Below are 17036 nucleotides of genomic sequence, written 5' to 3'. Positions count from 1 at the left end.
GCAGGAAAGTTAGATTTTCTTATGTATGTCATACTGAGATTTTTTTTTCTGAATTTTTATTGTTGTTAGGAAGTTTTGAACACAAGGTGGCGCACCATGTTCAAGGATGGGAGGTTTTTGTTTTTTGTTTTTGTTTTTTGTTTTCCTCTTCTAAATAATATAAAGTTGAATAGAAAGAAAAGTTCTGGCTCATAATTGCAGTTTTTTCATGTCAAAATCAGGTAAAAAAATGGTTTCAAAGAAAATACTCACCTGTTTTTCTGTTTTTAACACTGTTTGATGTAACCCAGGATGGCCATGAACTTAGTAATTTAGTCAAGAGTGACCTGCAACTTGTAATCTTCCTGCCTCTACCTCCTAAATTTGAGTGGTAGGCTTATATCACTTCTTCCAGCCCGTTCTTTGATATTTTTAGCTTTAAAAATTTATAATGAAATTTTAGAGACACTGAAGGATACAAAGGGCAAGGTTCTAATACTTCACATATATGAAATTAAGTGTCCCTTCTCAAATGTTTGTCTATATTCCTCATATCTCCTGCTCCCATCCCCCACTAACGTAATTCGATGTTACCATTTATGTATCTTCTTCATACTCTTACTGAGGTATATACTTTTATATAGTTTTTTAGTTTTTGTTTGGCTAGTTCCAGTCATTGAGTCTAGTGTTGTCTGTATGCTAGGCATTCTCTCTGTCCTTGGGTCATACTGTCACACCTTTACATCTCTTAATAATAAGTACTATTATTTTCTATATTTAAATTTAGGGTTAACACTGGCATATTAAATGGCTTTTTGCAAATCATTGTTTATACACTGTTGTTTGGATTCATTCATATCTACTCCTGCACTGTGTTCATTTTCTCATTTGTTTTGTCTTCCATGCCTCAACTTGACTCTTTTACCAGTTGATAAGCAAATTATGTGTATTTGAGAATTTGTGTAAATTCTTAGAGCTGTAATGTGTAATACTTTTTAAGATAATGTAATTTTCCCCCTCAAATTAGTACATACATTTATATCTTTATACCTTTACTGGCATTTTTTATTCTTATTCTAAGTTCTTATTGTTTCTTATCACCTTATCACGTTGTCTATTATTTAAAATATTTGATAGGCTAAAGTTTTAATTTATGTGTCATCACAATCAGAATCTTTGTTTTCTGAGAATGTGGTTCTATGTGTCTTTAATCCTAGCACCAAGGCTGCAGAAGGATCTCTGTTAGAGGACCCCATTTCACTCACCAGAACCCATGTCAGGTGGCTTGATTGCTTGTAACTCTCTTGCCAGGAGTATTCAGTATGTCAGGTACCTGACGGCATCTGCATTCACATACACACACCCTAATGTAGACACACAATGCACATAATTAAAATAATAAAAAGGTAAATCTTAAGAAAATCTGTTGGGAAATAAAAATTTGCGCTGATTTCACAAAGTGCCTTTGTTATACATACTAGATTTGTGAGACTGAGCAGTTTAGTCCAAAGCATTGTTCAGCTAACCATGACCCAAGGGCAAATCCTGCCTGATGTATTGCTATAAATAAACATTTTGAAACATAATCACTCCAGTCTCTATATTTATTAACATATGGCTATTTTTGCACTACAAGATAAATTGAGTATTTCCTACAGCATTATATGACTCTTAAAGACACAGCTGTCCAGAGTGTGATCCTGTATAGGAACAGTTTCCCATCCCTATATACCTTATTTTGGTTTGTACTATAAAAACTAACTACTTTTCCTTTATTATAGTGGGCTGCTGTAATCTGGGTTGATTTTCACTTTTTAGAGAGAGATAAGGAGAAAGATTAATCTGTATTTGAGCCTCATATGCATTTGAATTAGATTTCAGAGCTGTATGGCAGCCTTGCAGGTTAGGAAAGTGCCAAGCAAGAAGCAGGTATCTTTTCATGTTTTTAAGTATATATGGGTTTGCTGAAGGAAGGATGGTGGGGTTTGTACCTTCAAGAGATGTTAAGGGTCACCAGAAGACTGTGGGAGTATATGAGATATTTTCAGAGAATTTGTCAAAGTTTCCCATCTAGCTAAATAACTAAGTGGGGTTGGATTTTCTTTGTAGATTTCGACCCAAACAATAAAATAGCACAGATCCCATGTAAGATTATGTATCAATCTAAAATCAACATGTTGTTTCCTTCCATAGGTTGTTCATTCATTCTTTTAATAATAAGTTAGTTTTTTTGAAATTATTTTTTCATATATGTCTACCTTGTTTTTCACTAATGCCATGGATAAATCTATTTTTTAATATATTTCTATTACTTGACAGAAACTACACTCTGGCTGTAGGTTATAGTTTTTTCCAATAAGCCCTGGTGTGTTAAATCTTTATTTACCCAAGTCCTTTCCATTGTTTAGGATGGGTCACTCAGTCCGTATGCGTTCACAGCATGTGATGTATGTTAGTGTCTCTTGTCAGTTTTCTGCATCGCATACTGCTGCTCGAGAGAGCTGTACTATCTGTACCTCCATGATTGCCTGCTCAGCTTTCTGCTTTTCTCTTGGTCTCTGTCTTCCGTTTTCAACCTGTATTACCTACCACCTTACATCTTTTTCGTTCTCTCCATTACTCTGTGCAGTCCGTACCTCTGGCCTGCTGATGTCAGCCCGTTTCTCTGTGCTCTGTCCGCTCCTCCTTTAGTGGAGCTGCACCTCCTCAGTCTCCACTCCTCCCTGAGCTCTTTGTTGTTTGGTGGATTTTTGTCTCCTCAGCATTTCCAGTCACTCTCTGCCCTGTCTGTAGTTCTCTACTCTTTTCCTTCCAATATTGAAAATTTCTCCTCTTTCTCTTACTCCCTATATGTATTCACTTTTTTGTTCTTTCTTGCTTCCTCTACTTCAATACTTTCCTAGAAATTATAAATGTTGAAAGAAGATTCCAAACATATTATCCTGGAAAGTATTGTTTTCTAGTGGAATATAGCATAATATGTAAAAAGGGCTGTATATAAGATCCAGGCTGTAAATACCACATAAGAAATATACACAGGAAAGGAGCAGTAGCTTCTATTTTAGGTCATGGAGGAGTCTGTGGAAAAGGTGACAATGAGCACAGTCTTAAGAAGCAAATCCATGGAGATAGAAATTGGGTGATTTTCTGGTCGAGGAAGCAGACAAAGTAAGCAAAGACAGAGATAGTGTCATTTAGGAAAAAAGTGGTCAGTAGGTTTGCATGGAGACATGTGACTTGCATGAAGGAGAATGCTATGTATAATATAGCAGTGTGAGCCAACGTTAACTATGTATGTCCCTGGGATACCTCTTCTCTTTCTTGGTTAATAAAAGAGAATTCTCTTGCATTTTATCAGCAGCCATTAACATTTCTTCACATCATCCATTAGACCTGTGTGCTTTGTGCTGAGGTTTTAGCTGTGAGTGACACATTAAGCATTTGTTGTAGGAAGGGAAAGGAAGAAGTTTGTCATTACTGTATAAAGCTTGTTGACTTATTCTGTGTATGATTAATCAATTCTGTCTTACCAGGAAGCCATGAGTACTGTTGTTGGCTGCTTATGAAAGCACCGGTGCCATGCCTGCTCACAGTACGATGTTGGATCACTTCTGCAGAGGAATTTAGGATGCACATCTTATTATAATTCTTTGCCCAACCTGAAAATCCTGTTTTGTTTTGTTTTGTTTTGCTTTGTGGAACAGGGTTCCTCTGTGTTATCTCTGGCTGTCCTGGAACTCACTCTGCAGACCAGGCTGGCTTCACAGAGATCTACCTGCCTCTGCCTCTTGAGTGCTGGGTTTAAAGGTGTGTGTCAACACCACTTGGCTTCAAAATCTTATTCTTGTGGTGGAGGAATTCTAGAAGAGTTTATTAAATCTGGGGATCAAATGCAGGGCCGTGTGGGTACTATGCAAGTTCCCTTCTACTAAGCCATACCACAGGCTGTAAATCTGGTCTTTAAAAGTAGCTTATTGCTCTGCATGGTGGTATGTGCCTGTAATCCCAGCTATATACAAACACAGCAGAGGATGATCCTTTGTTCAAGACTAGCCTGGGCACTGTAGAGGCCCAGTTCCAAAACATAGAAACATACATACATGCATACACATATACACCCACATGTATGTACACACATGCATATATATACACACATGTACACACACACATATATGCACACCTACATACACATACATAAAGTAAGCTTTTATGCACAAAGAAGTTTGAATACTCCTCTGTGTATGCAGGAAATTATTTTGTTACTTTCATAAAATTCTTACCTGCTTACCTTTGCATTAAGCTGATAATTTAGTGTAAGATGTTTGAGTCCTTAGAAAAAAGTATGTGGAGATGTGGAGAATCTAAAGAAATTGAATGTGTGTCTCAGTTTCTGGTTTCTTAATAGAGTTTTAATTATAGAAGTCTTTATTGTTTTGTGAGTTTAAATAAGGTGCAGAGAAGGGAGGAAATACAGTATTTGCAAGCAGTATTTTTTTTTTAAGACATGGATTATATAGAATAAATACAGAGTGGTCAGAGAGAAGAGGCAGGCATTGTTTAGTTTATATTTTCCTTTACTTCAGGGCCTTTTGATTTAAAACAGATCTTAAAACTGCTTTGTAAAGAAAATAATTGCTTTAAGGAGAGGCCTTGTGCTTACTTTCCGATAAAAGCCAGTCTTCTGCCTCCTTTTTAAAGGAAATGCTGACTTAAGTGGTTGTGGAGTGTTTTTTGTTTTTGTATGTTTAAATTGGAGTAAAACTAGATTTGCTACAGTTTTGCCATGTTGCTATATTTAAAGTACTAAATGAAATTGTGAGAGGCAAAGGAAAGCTTTTTTCAAATTGACTCTTGTAACTTCAACTTTCTTTTTTATTAATCATTCCATTTGTTTACATCTCAAATGATATCCCACTTCCAGGTTATACCATTCACAACTCCCCTCCCACATCTGCCCTCTCCCCCCTTCCCTTTGTCTCTCTGAGGGTGCTCCCCCACCTTTCCTGCCCCACAGCTCCAGTTTCCCCCTATGCTGGGGCATCAAACCTGTAATTTCAACTTTTAATTTTAGTTTTCCACACATATATTTTCATTTTCTTTGTGAGAATTTTCTTCATTGATTACAAATTACAAGGTATTTCTTCCCCATAAAATATATACAGACAACTTATTTAAATATTTTTACAGTCATTCTTTTTTTACTTTGAAATGTTAATGGTTATTTGTAAAAGGGACAGCTTGTATTCCATAGCTCTTCATATGAATCTCACATAGAGTTGGGGTTAGGTGTGAGTTACTTAGCTAAGGAGATGAATGATTTCTAACATGCTCAGAATTCCATTGCGGCTCCTATAGCCAGTTTTCTCTCTGTAAAAGTGTCTATTTAAAAGCATCTTAAATACTTTTTGCATGTGGTATTATAATTGTATCATTAAAGCTTACCTTTCACTTTCTGCAGTGATTTTTGGGTCTCAGTATCACAACTTTATATTATAATTCTTGATGAAGAACCCATGTGTAAAGAACTAAGTTGCAGAATTGGATGGCTTTTGCTTTTGCAGTTACATCAGGATATATGCAGCAGCTATAAAAAGCCAAAGAAACTCAATTGCAATTTTATTGTTCAGTTTGATAGATTTCCTGCCACCTTTGTAGCAGAGAAGCTGTTTGTCATTGTGTGCTGTTCCACCAACAGCGGAACTAGGTTTTATAAGCAGTAATAGGCTTCTAGCAACTGTACTGGGCTGCTTACTGGGGCTAAGGGTTTCAGACGTGTGTCCAGCAACCTGTGTAATTTCATTGTAGTCTATGTTTCCATCTTTTAAACATTTTCTCCTTTTTAGAAAAGTGTGAAATCTAAAGCAATTAAATAATAATGTTTGCATTTGGTATACTGAAATGCTTTTACTCTTTATCATTTAAATTAAATTATTCTGTATTATTAATTGTGAAAATGACCCAAAACCTCTTTTTAAAATACAGAAACTGAGCTTCAGTCTTTAGACTGTATGTTCTGTGTTGCCAAAAGACACAAAATAATGAACAAGTAAAAATTAATTATGCTTGAATCAAAAATATAATGTGTATTAGATTGTGGTCAACTGAATGAATTTGAGTAAAATAAAGAGCTTCGATTATTACAGTATGTTACCTACTCTTAACAATCTGAGAAGCTATTTAATTTTTCTTTTCAGTCATGTTATAGACAAAACTGTAGAATAATAAGAGTAAATGCCATCCATTAGGAAATTTCCAGAGCCAGTGAGATGATTTAGTGGATAAAGTTATATATTGCCTAACCAGATAGCCTGAGTTTGATCCATAGGCTCCTAGGTAGAAGGAGAGACATGACCTCCACATGTATTTATATAGAAATAAAACGCAATCTGAAACATAAATGTCAGATGTTACCATTTTTATGTTTCACAGATTATTTACATTTTATGCTTGATTGGTGAAGTAGTCTCATCATTAAAATGTTAAATAAAAATACCTTTCTTATTTCTTTTAAAACTTAAAAATCACAAGAAAATTAGAATTACTGCAAATGTATCTACATAAAACCCCCAAGCCACTCAGTGTCCAGCTGTTCTCACATGACTCAGTGTAGTATTTTGGTCAGACCTTCAGGCCCACCTGTCCTCCTGTGTAATGCTAGCAGTGATGCCCTCACTGTGTCTGTGCACGTCCTTTATATTTATCTGTTCATGGGACACATTTCTGCAGAATGTCCAGAACAAACTTTTATATTTTAGAATGTTTTGCCATGTACTTTAGAATATTTTATTAGTTACACTAAAGTGCTCACTAAAATTTTTAGTAATTTATATTCCAGATTTTCATGTAAGCACATGATTAGATTTTTCAAGAAAATACAATTGCTCACAGGAGATCAGGCATATTCAGGGTGATCTGGCCATTCTTGTGCCTTCTCTTGCCTCTTTCCTTTTGTTGGTTTGCCTTATACAACTTCGATGTGATAGTTTTGTCTCTTCTTTATTTTGTTTTGTTATGTTTTGTTGTTCTTTGTTAGAAGCCTGTTCTTTTCTGATGAGAGACTGGTCTGGATGGGAAGGGAGGAACTGAGAAGAGTTCAGGGAAGGGAAACTGTAACCAGGATATACGAAAAACGAATATTACTTGTATAAAAGGGAAAATAAAATTAGTGATGATTGTTTTTGATTATAGTAGTAAAGATTACTAGCTTTTCTGGGCTGTTGATTTGCAGTCTGGGGTAAAGCAGGTTTGTGAGCATTGGGCAAGCTCACACTTTCAGAGCTGCAGCCCTAGCTTTTATTTTATTGTTTTGTTACAGAGTTTTTCTAGATAGCTTAGGCAGCCTTTTTTTCCCTTTCTTTTTTTCATTGAAAATATTTTTTTTATATGATATATTTTGATCACATTTTCTCCTCCCTCATTTCCTCCCAGATTCTCCCCACTTCCCCACATGTCTAACTCCATATCTTCTTTTTCTCTCTTTAGAAAATAAACAGGCAAATAAAAATCAAACTAGACTAAATAAACAAAACAAAACAACAAAGAAAAAGCACAAGAAACATTCACAGGCACACACATGTGTACATATACATGTTTACACGCACACACACACACACACACACACACACCATAAAATCACATAAAATCGAAACTAATGGTATGTAAACAAAAGACCTGTAAGGTAAAATAATCGCCAAACAAAGTTTTATGAGATAAAACAAATTAAAAAATGGTCATCTGCTCCTGGGCATGGCCAGCATAGATTGCACACTCATTAAGTCTTTGCAAGTGGTTGTCAATTGGTGAAAGCTTCTGGGTTGGGGATGGGGCTTGTGTCCACTTGCCTTCTCAGCACTGGAAACCTGCCTGACACAGAGCTCTGCATGCTTTGTGCTTGCTGCCAATGTCTTTGTGTGTCAGTGCTGCTGTGTTTAGATGGCCTTGTTTCCTTACCATCATTCTTCACTCCTGGCTTTTAAAATCTTAGACTTCCTCTTTCCTCATCCCCTAAGTCCTGAGAAAAAGAGTTTGATGAAGACAGCCCATTTATGACTGAATGTTCCAATGTCTCTCATTTTCAGCACAGTGTCCAGTTGTGGGACTTATTACCATACAACAATATTAATTACCATCTACTGTAGAGGGAAGTTTCTCTGATGATGGCTGAATGAGGCCTGATTTATGGATATAGCAGGTTAGGAATCAATATACTGCTACATTCCTTTAGCAGAACAATAGTGTTTGGTTTTTCTCATCTTTGTGGCCTTTCTAAGGCTCAGATTCTTGGCCTCCTGAGCAGTGTCAGGCATAGATTCAGTCTTATGGAATGGGCCTTAAATACAATCAGATAGTGGTTAGTTATTCCTACAGCTTTTGTGCCATTATTGCACCAGCTCTTTAGTATTTTGAGCTAATTCACCAAGAATAATTAGGTGAAAATTATGAAAGAAGTTGGTTATATTTACTACATTTGAATAAAAAAGTAGCATACTAAGAATTTATTCTTTTGTGCATGTGAAGAACAGTGCTTTGGAATGACACATGAAAAATTAATAGTTGACTAAGCTCATGACTTTTGTAGGATTTTTGCATTTGAATTTGAGAGTGGTAGAAAGACATTTTTATACTATATTCTTTTTATATGCAAATCAAAACAATCCTGAGATTTCACCTTACACCAGTCAGAATGGCTAAGATTAAAAATTCAGGAGACAGCAGATGTTGGTGAGGATGTGGAGAAAGAGGAACACTCCTCCACTGCTGGTGGGGTTGAAAATTGGTACAACCACTCTGGAAATCAGTCTGGCGGTTCCTTAGAAAACTGGGCACCTCACTTCCAGAAGATCCTGCTATACCCCTCCTGGGCATATACCCAGAAGATTCCCCAGCATGTAATAAGGATACATGTTCCACTATGTTCATAGCAGCCCTATTTATAATAGCCAGAAGCTGGAAAGAACCCAGGTATCCCTCAACAAAAGAGTGGATGCAAAAAATATGGTATATATATACACAATGGAGTACTATTGAGCCATTAGAAACAATGAATTCATGAAATTCTTAGGCAAATGGATGGAGCTGGAGAACATCATACTAAGTGAGGTAACCCAGACTCAAATGATGAATCATGGTATGTACTCACTAATAAGTGGATATTAACCTAGAAAACTGGAATACCAAAAACATAATCCACACATTAAATGAGGTACAAGAAGAACGGAGGAGTGGCCCCTTGTTCTGGAAAGACTCAGTGAAGCAGTATAGGGCAAAACCAGAACAGGGAAGTGGGAAGAGTTGGGTGGGAAAACAGGGGGAGGGAAGGGGGCTGATGGGACTTTCGGGGACTGGGGGTCCAGAAAAGGGGAAATCATTTGAAATGTAAATAAAAAATTTATCGAATAAAAAAAATAATTTAGTATTTTGACCTAATTCACCAAGAGTAATTAGGTGAAAATTATGAAAAAAGTTGGTTATATTTACTACATTTGAATAAAAAAGCAGCATACTAAGAATTAATTCTTTTGTGCATGTGAAGAACAGTACTTTGGAATGACACATGAAAAATTAATAGTTGGCTAATTTCATGACTTTTGTAGGATTTTTGCATTTGAAGTTGAGAGTGGTAGAAAGACATTTTTATACTATATTCTTTTTATATTTGAGTCATGTGAATTTATCTATTCCAGAATCACCTTTGGTTCATTGTATGAATGAATGAATGTACAGTGCTTATGGAGTGTATCACTTGGTTTTCTTAGGGGACAGTTTTCCTTTGTTGTTAGGCCTATAATGTTATTTTCATAATACATTTGCTTTAGTAGTTTCCCTGAGATAGCATATACCTCATGTTTGTTGTCTTAACAGGAAAACTCTACTATTAGAGAAGGTAGAGAAGTTAGAGAAGTTTTGAATATAGATTTGAATAAATGCTTTGTATAAGATTAGTCAGTAAGTATTTACAATTAGATTTTACTGTCATATCTGCTGCCATGTGTGATTGTTGAATGCTATTCTATCATTTTCTAGAAAATCTTGTCTGTGGTAGTAATCTTTTGCCTGATGCACATTGATAATGATATCTCAATGCAGTTGCATTGAAAATGTGTCTTATTTATCTGTTATGGAAAACATTGTTAGCATATAAATTAGAAACTATGATGTCATTCAGCAAGCCTTGTATGACATAACACAGTGAAAAGAACATTTATTTAAAACAAAGCCAGTTGCTAAAAATGTCTGCTTATTTTTAAAAGTGTAAATTTTATGAGTTAAACATTCTTAATATACGACAGAGTAAGATAACATTAACACCTTGATTAATTTCTCTGTATCTCCTAGTTAGTAAATATGAGTGCCAAATAAGTTCTCAGTAATGGCAAAAAAATGTTGCTGGTAATAGCACATAAGTATTTGTAACAGGGAGTTTATAGAAGTGCTTTCGGAACATTACAAACAGCTATAGATTAGCAATCAAATGATTGTGAAGATTAATGAGTAGTCTTTTAGCTGGGTAATTTAGAACAATATGTGGTCATTAATTGTGAATTATCAGTTTTAAGTCACAAATACCTTTAGAAAAACAGCATAAAAAGATAACAACAGTGATAATTGTTTAATTACCACTTAACTTTTGGACTATTGGAATAAATTAAGGGGAAATTAGTAAAGCAACCAAACTTAGATTTTTACAAGCATTTCAAATTCTGAAAGTATATGCTTTCTAACCTGTAGTGGTGTTTTTTTTTCTTAATAACTCTTTCCAGTTTAACATGACAATAAGATGAATATTGTACATGTACAAGTATGTATATTTGAACATACTTGGGGAGTTTCCAAATTATTTGATCTGATGTTCTTTTTCATATAGGCTCCAGCTTTTGTATTGCATAGAAAAAGAGTGAACCAGCAGAGAGAGAGAGAGACAGAGAGAGAGAGAGAGACAGAGAGAAAGAGAGAGAGAGACAGAGAGAGACAGAGAGACAGACAGACAGACACACAGACACACACACAGAGAATGAGAGAGAGAGAGAGAGAGAGAGAGAGAGAGAGAGAGAGAGAAAGAGAGAGAGAGAAGACCATTTATAATGAATTTAAACTTTCAAATGGTTAACTTTTGGGGGAAGTGTGAAAATAATTTGTATCCATTAGCCAAGTATAAATAAGCTTTTGCAGTTTATAGTTACGTTTAGAGCTTCTATATTATCAAGAATTACTAATTTATTTAAATTTATTTAAAAACCTTCTTCTGAAGACAAATGATAGAGAAATGGGTTTTTATGGTATTAAACCTGAAACTATTGAAAGAATTTTAACTTTATGTTCTGAGAATGGTGCTCTTGTACTTGGGAGAGGAAGGGCTGATATTGGTTTGTAATGTAAGTAAATATATTAATAATAAAAATCTATTTTTTTTGTAAAAATCTATTTCTTAACTGATTATATGTATTTCTTATAGGTTACTTTTGAAATACACAAAGAAAACCTTGCCAATATATTTAGGGAAGAGCAGGGAAAAGGTGATGAAGAAATAGGGCCGTGTTCTTCAAGTCTGGTTCCAGAAGGCACTGGTGTTACCAGGGGTGTCGATGTTTCCATGGGGCCCCAGCACTCAGGTCGGAAGGATTCTCCCATCTCTCCTCATTTCATTAGAAATAGTGATGAGAACTCAAGTATTGGGAAGGCAAGTTCAATTGATTCTGCATCCAACATTGAACTGTCGACTCCTGATATATCTAGTGATGAAAAGAAAATAGAACAAGAAAATCAAGAGTTACTGGATGAAGCCACCATGGAAGAAACAGCTACACATGGTACAAAAGATTCATGTGACTTAGAATCATTTTCTGATGCAGCAGAAGCAGAGACTCTTACCTCTAATTCCTTGGAACCAGGCAAAGATACAGTTACCATCAGTGAAGTAAGTGCTTCCATAAGTTCTCCCTCAGAACAAGATGCTGCAGAAATGCCAGAATTACTGGAAAAAACTGGAGCAGAGGAAGAAGATGATGACGATTATGTGGAATTGAAGGTAGAAGGCAGCCCTACTGAGGAAACTAGTCTACCCACAGAGCTGCAGGGTGAGAGTTTGGCTGTAGCTGCCTCGGAAGGCAGAGAAGAGCCAGATGTGTGTGGTAATGGCGGTGAAGTTCAAGAGGAAGCACCTATTACTAAACTTCATAATGAGCCTGAAACTGCAGTTTCCAAAGATTCTAGGTTTCCCACTGTGGCCACAGCTGGATCTTTAGCTACCTCATCAGAAGTTCCTGTTCCCCAAACAACTGTACAGTCAGACAGTCATAAGATGCTGAACGAAGGAGTGAAAGCAGCTAACCTTGCTGGAGAAACTGAGTCAGTTAGTGATTGTGCTGATAATGCCTCTGAGGCTCCTGCCACTTCTGAGCAAAAGATTGCCAAGCTGGATGTTTCTAGTGTTGCTTCAGATACTGAGAAGTTTGAATTGAAGGCCAGCACGAGCACAGAAGCACCGCAGCCTCAACGACATGGGCTTGAGGTAATTGTAGATATTGTCTTTTAAAAATATATGTATGCATATTTTGCCAGTATGTTTGCCTATGTGTATCGTGTCTGTATCGTCTCTTTGGCATGAGCTTGCACTGAGTTAGGAACTGCGGATACTTGTGGATACTTGTAGTTGGTTAGTTTAGTAGTCATAGTTATATAAATGTATATGTAAATACTATATTAGAAATGGTTTTATAATATTCAATAGTCTGGATTGATGACAATTCATTCATTCATTCATTTTTGTGATGCTGATAATTGAACACAGGGTTTTATGCATCCTATGTAAATGCTCTACCAGTGATTATACTCTCATCCCCAGTGTAAGTTTATTAAATGGAAGCTTTTATTATTTTAATATACATCACCAAACATTACCACTTTTAACTTGAAAATTGGCATAAGTTTAGTTAATAAAGCAGCAATATGAAATATTTGCTTTTTGTTCTTCAACTAAATCAGTTTTAGCACATTCCTTTACTGGTTAAACCTGGGGCTATGTAATTACCAAGGCATGATTCTGGCTTGTATTGTAAGATCTGTTTGTACTATGAGAAGAGTTTGTGTGATGGAGAGGCACAGCTCTCTCTTTTATCAGCATCTCACAGTGACATGTGGTACAAGTGGCTGGATGCATATTACTGCTTTCCCCCTTTTTTCTTAACCTCTGTTGCTCATTTCCTCCCTTTCTTTCGGTTGTCGTTTTGTCTGCTCTTTATTATGTTGACTTCTGTTAATTTTTATTTTAACTAATGAAGACTAATCTAGTTACTGTCTGGATCATAAAAACTGTTATCTGCTAGTATTCAGAATTAAAAACTACTTGATTCCTTGGTGAAATGCTACACAGTGGTATTGTCTATAATAACATGACCCTATGCTAATTACTGTTGATTTATGGTATTAGCATTATACCATGATAACTTTACTTTAAATGTATGGTTAAGATTACTCATGATAAGTTTCTTTTAATTTTACTTTGTAGTGTATTAGAATTTAAATATTTGTTAGATGCATTTCAGGGAAGCTACTGAATTCTTTGCTAATACCTTCTTTTGAAGTTAAATTTACTTAATTATTTCCTTTTTTTGATTTTTTTTATTATTTATTTATTTATTTATTTACTTATTTTTTCGAGACAGGGTTTCTCTGTGTAGTCCTGGCTGTCCTGGAACTCACTCTGTAGACCAGGCTGGCCTTGAACTCAGAAATTCTCCTGCCTCTGCCTCCCAGAGTGCTGGGATTACAGGTGTGCGCCACCACCGCCCGGCTACTTCATTATTTCGTAACCTTTTCTCTATTAGATATCAAGGCACCAGGAACAGCCAGGACAAGGAACAGCACCAGATGCAGTAGACCAACAAAGGAGGGAGTCCAGATCGGCCATGTTTCGCATTCCTGAGTTCAAGTGGTCTCAGATGCACCAGCGTCTGCTCACTGACCTCTTATTCTCCATAGAAACAGATGTGCAGATGTGGAGAAGGTTTGTTCACATACTCATTATAGAAGACATGTATGAAGCCTCATCTCTCCTTTTAAAGAAATTTATGTAAACATTTTGCATTACCCCAAACATTTGATTGAAAAAGGAGAATATAAATTATTCTGTTAGTATTTTATCACATTACCATTTATTCTCCATTCTATGCGTGGAATTTTCTGGACTACAAACCCAGGAAAATCCAAGATTTCCCATACTAAAAATTGCTCAAGGTTTGTTATAGTATTTACAGACTAGAATTAACTAGAAGGTAGGTATTCTAATGGGGCTTATTATTGTAAATGCCAAAATGTAGTTGAAATTTATATATAGCATTGTTCAGATATTTAATACAAATAATCTATATGTGTTTTATCATTTTACATAGTGTGATTTATAATTTTAAAATAATTAAATTTGTTGATTTTTGTTTGTAAGTTATTCTTACCACATTTAAGAGAATTTTATACCACTATACAAGAAATTATTAGTAAAAATTTATTTTAAAAGCACATGTAGTGCTATTTGCCTCCTAATTTTTGCTGTGATTTCTTAATGAGCATAGTTCCATTCAACTCTTTAATCCAAATGTATAATGAATAGTGTTGGCCTAAGCAGAGACTCTGTGCTTTGTGCATAGACAGTGACTTCTGACAGTGTGGTTTACTTGTTCTGAGAGAGTGTGCACCTCAGTATCTGCTGCATTTCCTGCCTCTCCTTAAGCAGGTATATGGTATACTGATTTCCTTTCCTTAGCTTCATCAGTAAACGTAATTTATCTTTGGACAGCCATTCAACAAAGACAGTTATGGACTTCGTGAATAGCAGTGATAATGTCATCTTTGTACACAACACAATTCATCTCATCTCGCAAGTGATGGACAATATGGTCATGGCTTGTGGGGGTATACTGCCATTGCTTTCAGCTGCTACATCGGCCACAGTAAGGACTTCACTATACAGTTGGTGTGCAATCATGAATGCTGTGCATCCTTAGTGATTACAGCTGTGTGCAGTGGTTTCTATACATAATAACTGCTGTAATAAATCAAATCTTTTATATTTACATGAAAAGAGTTTAGGATGTGTTGAAGGAAGGGAAAACTTACAGAGAATGGTACTTCATTAGACATGAGTTCACTTGTGAAGAATGTGATGAGAGTGTTTTCATTGCCTTGTTGGTTCTTTTTTAGATGAAAATAGAAATCAGTCTATTGTTGTAGATTTCCAGAAAGCCTAAACTTGAAAAATGTAGAAATTTGAGGAATGCATCTGGTAAATGTAAATGCAGGTGTAACTACTAAATCTTATATTTTACAGCATGAGCTGGAGAATATTGAGCCTACTCAAGGCCTTTCAATAGAAGCCTCAGTGACATTTCTTCAGAGGCTAATTAGCCTTGTGGATGTACTTATATTTGCAAGTTCCCTTGGTTTCACTGAAATTGAAGCTGAAAAAAACATGTCATCTGGAGGAATTCTGCGACAGTGTCTCCGATTGGGTAAACTGTTAAAAGCCATTAAGAATTCCATTTAACATTTTTAGTTATCCACCCATTACAGTAAAATGTTTCTTATTTTGGGGAGGTGTATACTTACGGTGTTGTCATGTGTCTGTATTTTTGTGCACACAGTAGTGGCTAACACGTTTGGTCATGAGGCGGTCATACTGCTGAGGTGATTCTGACTAACATTTACCCTTCTCTGTTAACTTCTGTTTGACCTAAAATAGAGATTTTCACATATTATAAATCATTAGAAGATCTTAGCATGTCCATTCATCTTGGCTGAGGCCTGGTTGTCTCCCGAGTACTGTGAAACGCAGATTCTTTTCTCTTCCAAACATACTTCAGGAGGAGGGTTCTCAGTGGGCATCACTCAAATACACATTAATTCCAGTAAACTGGCATAGTTTATTAAAGTATTTAACAAAATCATGAAATCTCAGTTCTTTTGGGAACAGTTCTAATTTAAGTAAAAGCAAACACACATAGAATGACTGTTCAGCAATTCAGTGTTAGGGCTTCGTTAGATGAAGGAGACCCTTGTTCTTTGCTTGAGGCTTCCTGTCTAGCTATAACTATTGGGATTCGGTTATTTGACTTGCTATGGAGAGAAGATAGTGGGGAAAGAGTGTCCAGGTAATGGAACAAACCCTTAGGAACCTTGGCTTTATAAAGACAGTAATCTGTAAAAATAACAGCAGCAGCAGACAATTAATGAAACATTTCCTTACATTTATCAAGAATAAGTACTACAAACTAGTAAAAATCCATAATTGGATTTTTATACCATCATAATTTTCACTGAAAATGCCATTGACCATAGCTTTTAGATAATTTATAATGTTCTAAAGGAATTGTTGTACCAGTTTGTAGAAATTATTTAAAATGTTCATATCCTGCCTTACAAAATAGAAGCTATCATTTTTAACTTCTGTCATTAGTGCTGATATTTATATTACAGTTACAACTGTTTTGTTATGTTGTCCAGGAGGAGATTGTAGATCAATAAATTAGGAAATTGATCTCAAATCTAAAACGATAATTAATGCAGTTGAAATCGAAATATAGATTTATCTGTGAAGGACTGCTACATCTTTAAACTTACTAGGACTTCTAAACTGAACTGGCTGTGTACTGCAGTGGTAGAGTAGTTGCCTAGCACTGTGAGGCTCTAAGTTTGGTCAATTTAAGCACAGCAAGACAAGCACACCATTTCTGAAGCAATTTCTGTTCAGCAGAACTCCCTAGACCATTCTTGAGGGGGCTGGAGGACATTTTTTGAAACAGGATTCAATGAAGATGAAGGTTTTGAACTTGGTGTGTAGTTGAAGATGGTATTTGAACTTGTGATCCTCCTGCCTCCTTCCAAGTGCTGGGATTGCAGTCATATCTACTAAACATTGTCTACTGCTTAGGGTAGGGATAGAATCCAAAGTCTCAGCAGTGCTAGTTGAGCTGCTTTCCTAGATCTTAGCCATTACAGAGAAAATTAGTCAATAAACACAAGGTGATAGTCTAGGGACATTTTAGGAATTTACTCAAGGTAATCTATTT

At 35.8% G+C, this 17036-nt stretch overlaps 1 protein-coding gene across 6 annotated transcripts in view; it reads left to right on the top strand.

Annotated features, from left to right (window-relative positions):
- The window catches only part of Lrba (LPS responsive beige-like anchor protein), a 583194-nt gene that overhangs the window by 117461 nt on the left and 448697 nt on the right, over nucleotides 1-17036 (top strand). For all 6 annotated transcript variants that reach the window (XM_052180236.1, XM_052180237.1, XM_052180235.1 and 3 more), the window contains exons 23-26: nucleotides 11432-12487; nucleotides 13803-13981; nucleotides 14768-14921; nucleotides 15299-15479. In XM_052180236.1, coding sequence (XP_052036196.1) covers nucleotides 11432-12487; nucleotides 13803-13981; nucleotides 14768-14921; nucleotides 15299-15479 — 1570 coding nt within the window. The remainder of the gene's footprint in view (nucleotides 1-11431; nucleotides 12488-13802; nucleotides 13982-14767; nucleotides 14922-15298; nucleotides 15480-17036) is intronic.

This window comes from Apodemus sylvaticus, chromosome 4 (assembly GCF_947179515.1).
Source record: "Apodemus sylvaticus chromosome 4, mApoSyl1.1, whole genome shotgun sequence".
Lineage (NCBI taxonomy): Eukaryota > Metazoa > Chordata > Mammalia > Rodentia > Muridae > Apodemus > Apodemus sylvaticus.
Note: the sequence above shows the minus strand (reverse complement) of the source record. Positions and strands in the feature narration are given on the sequence as shown.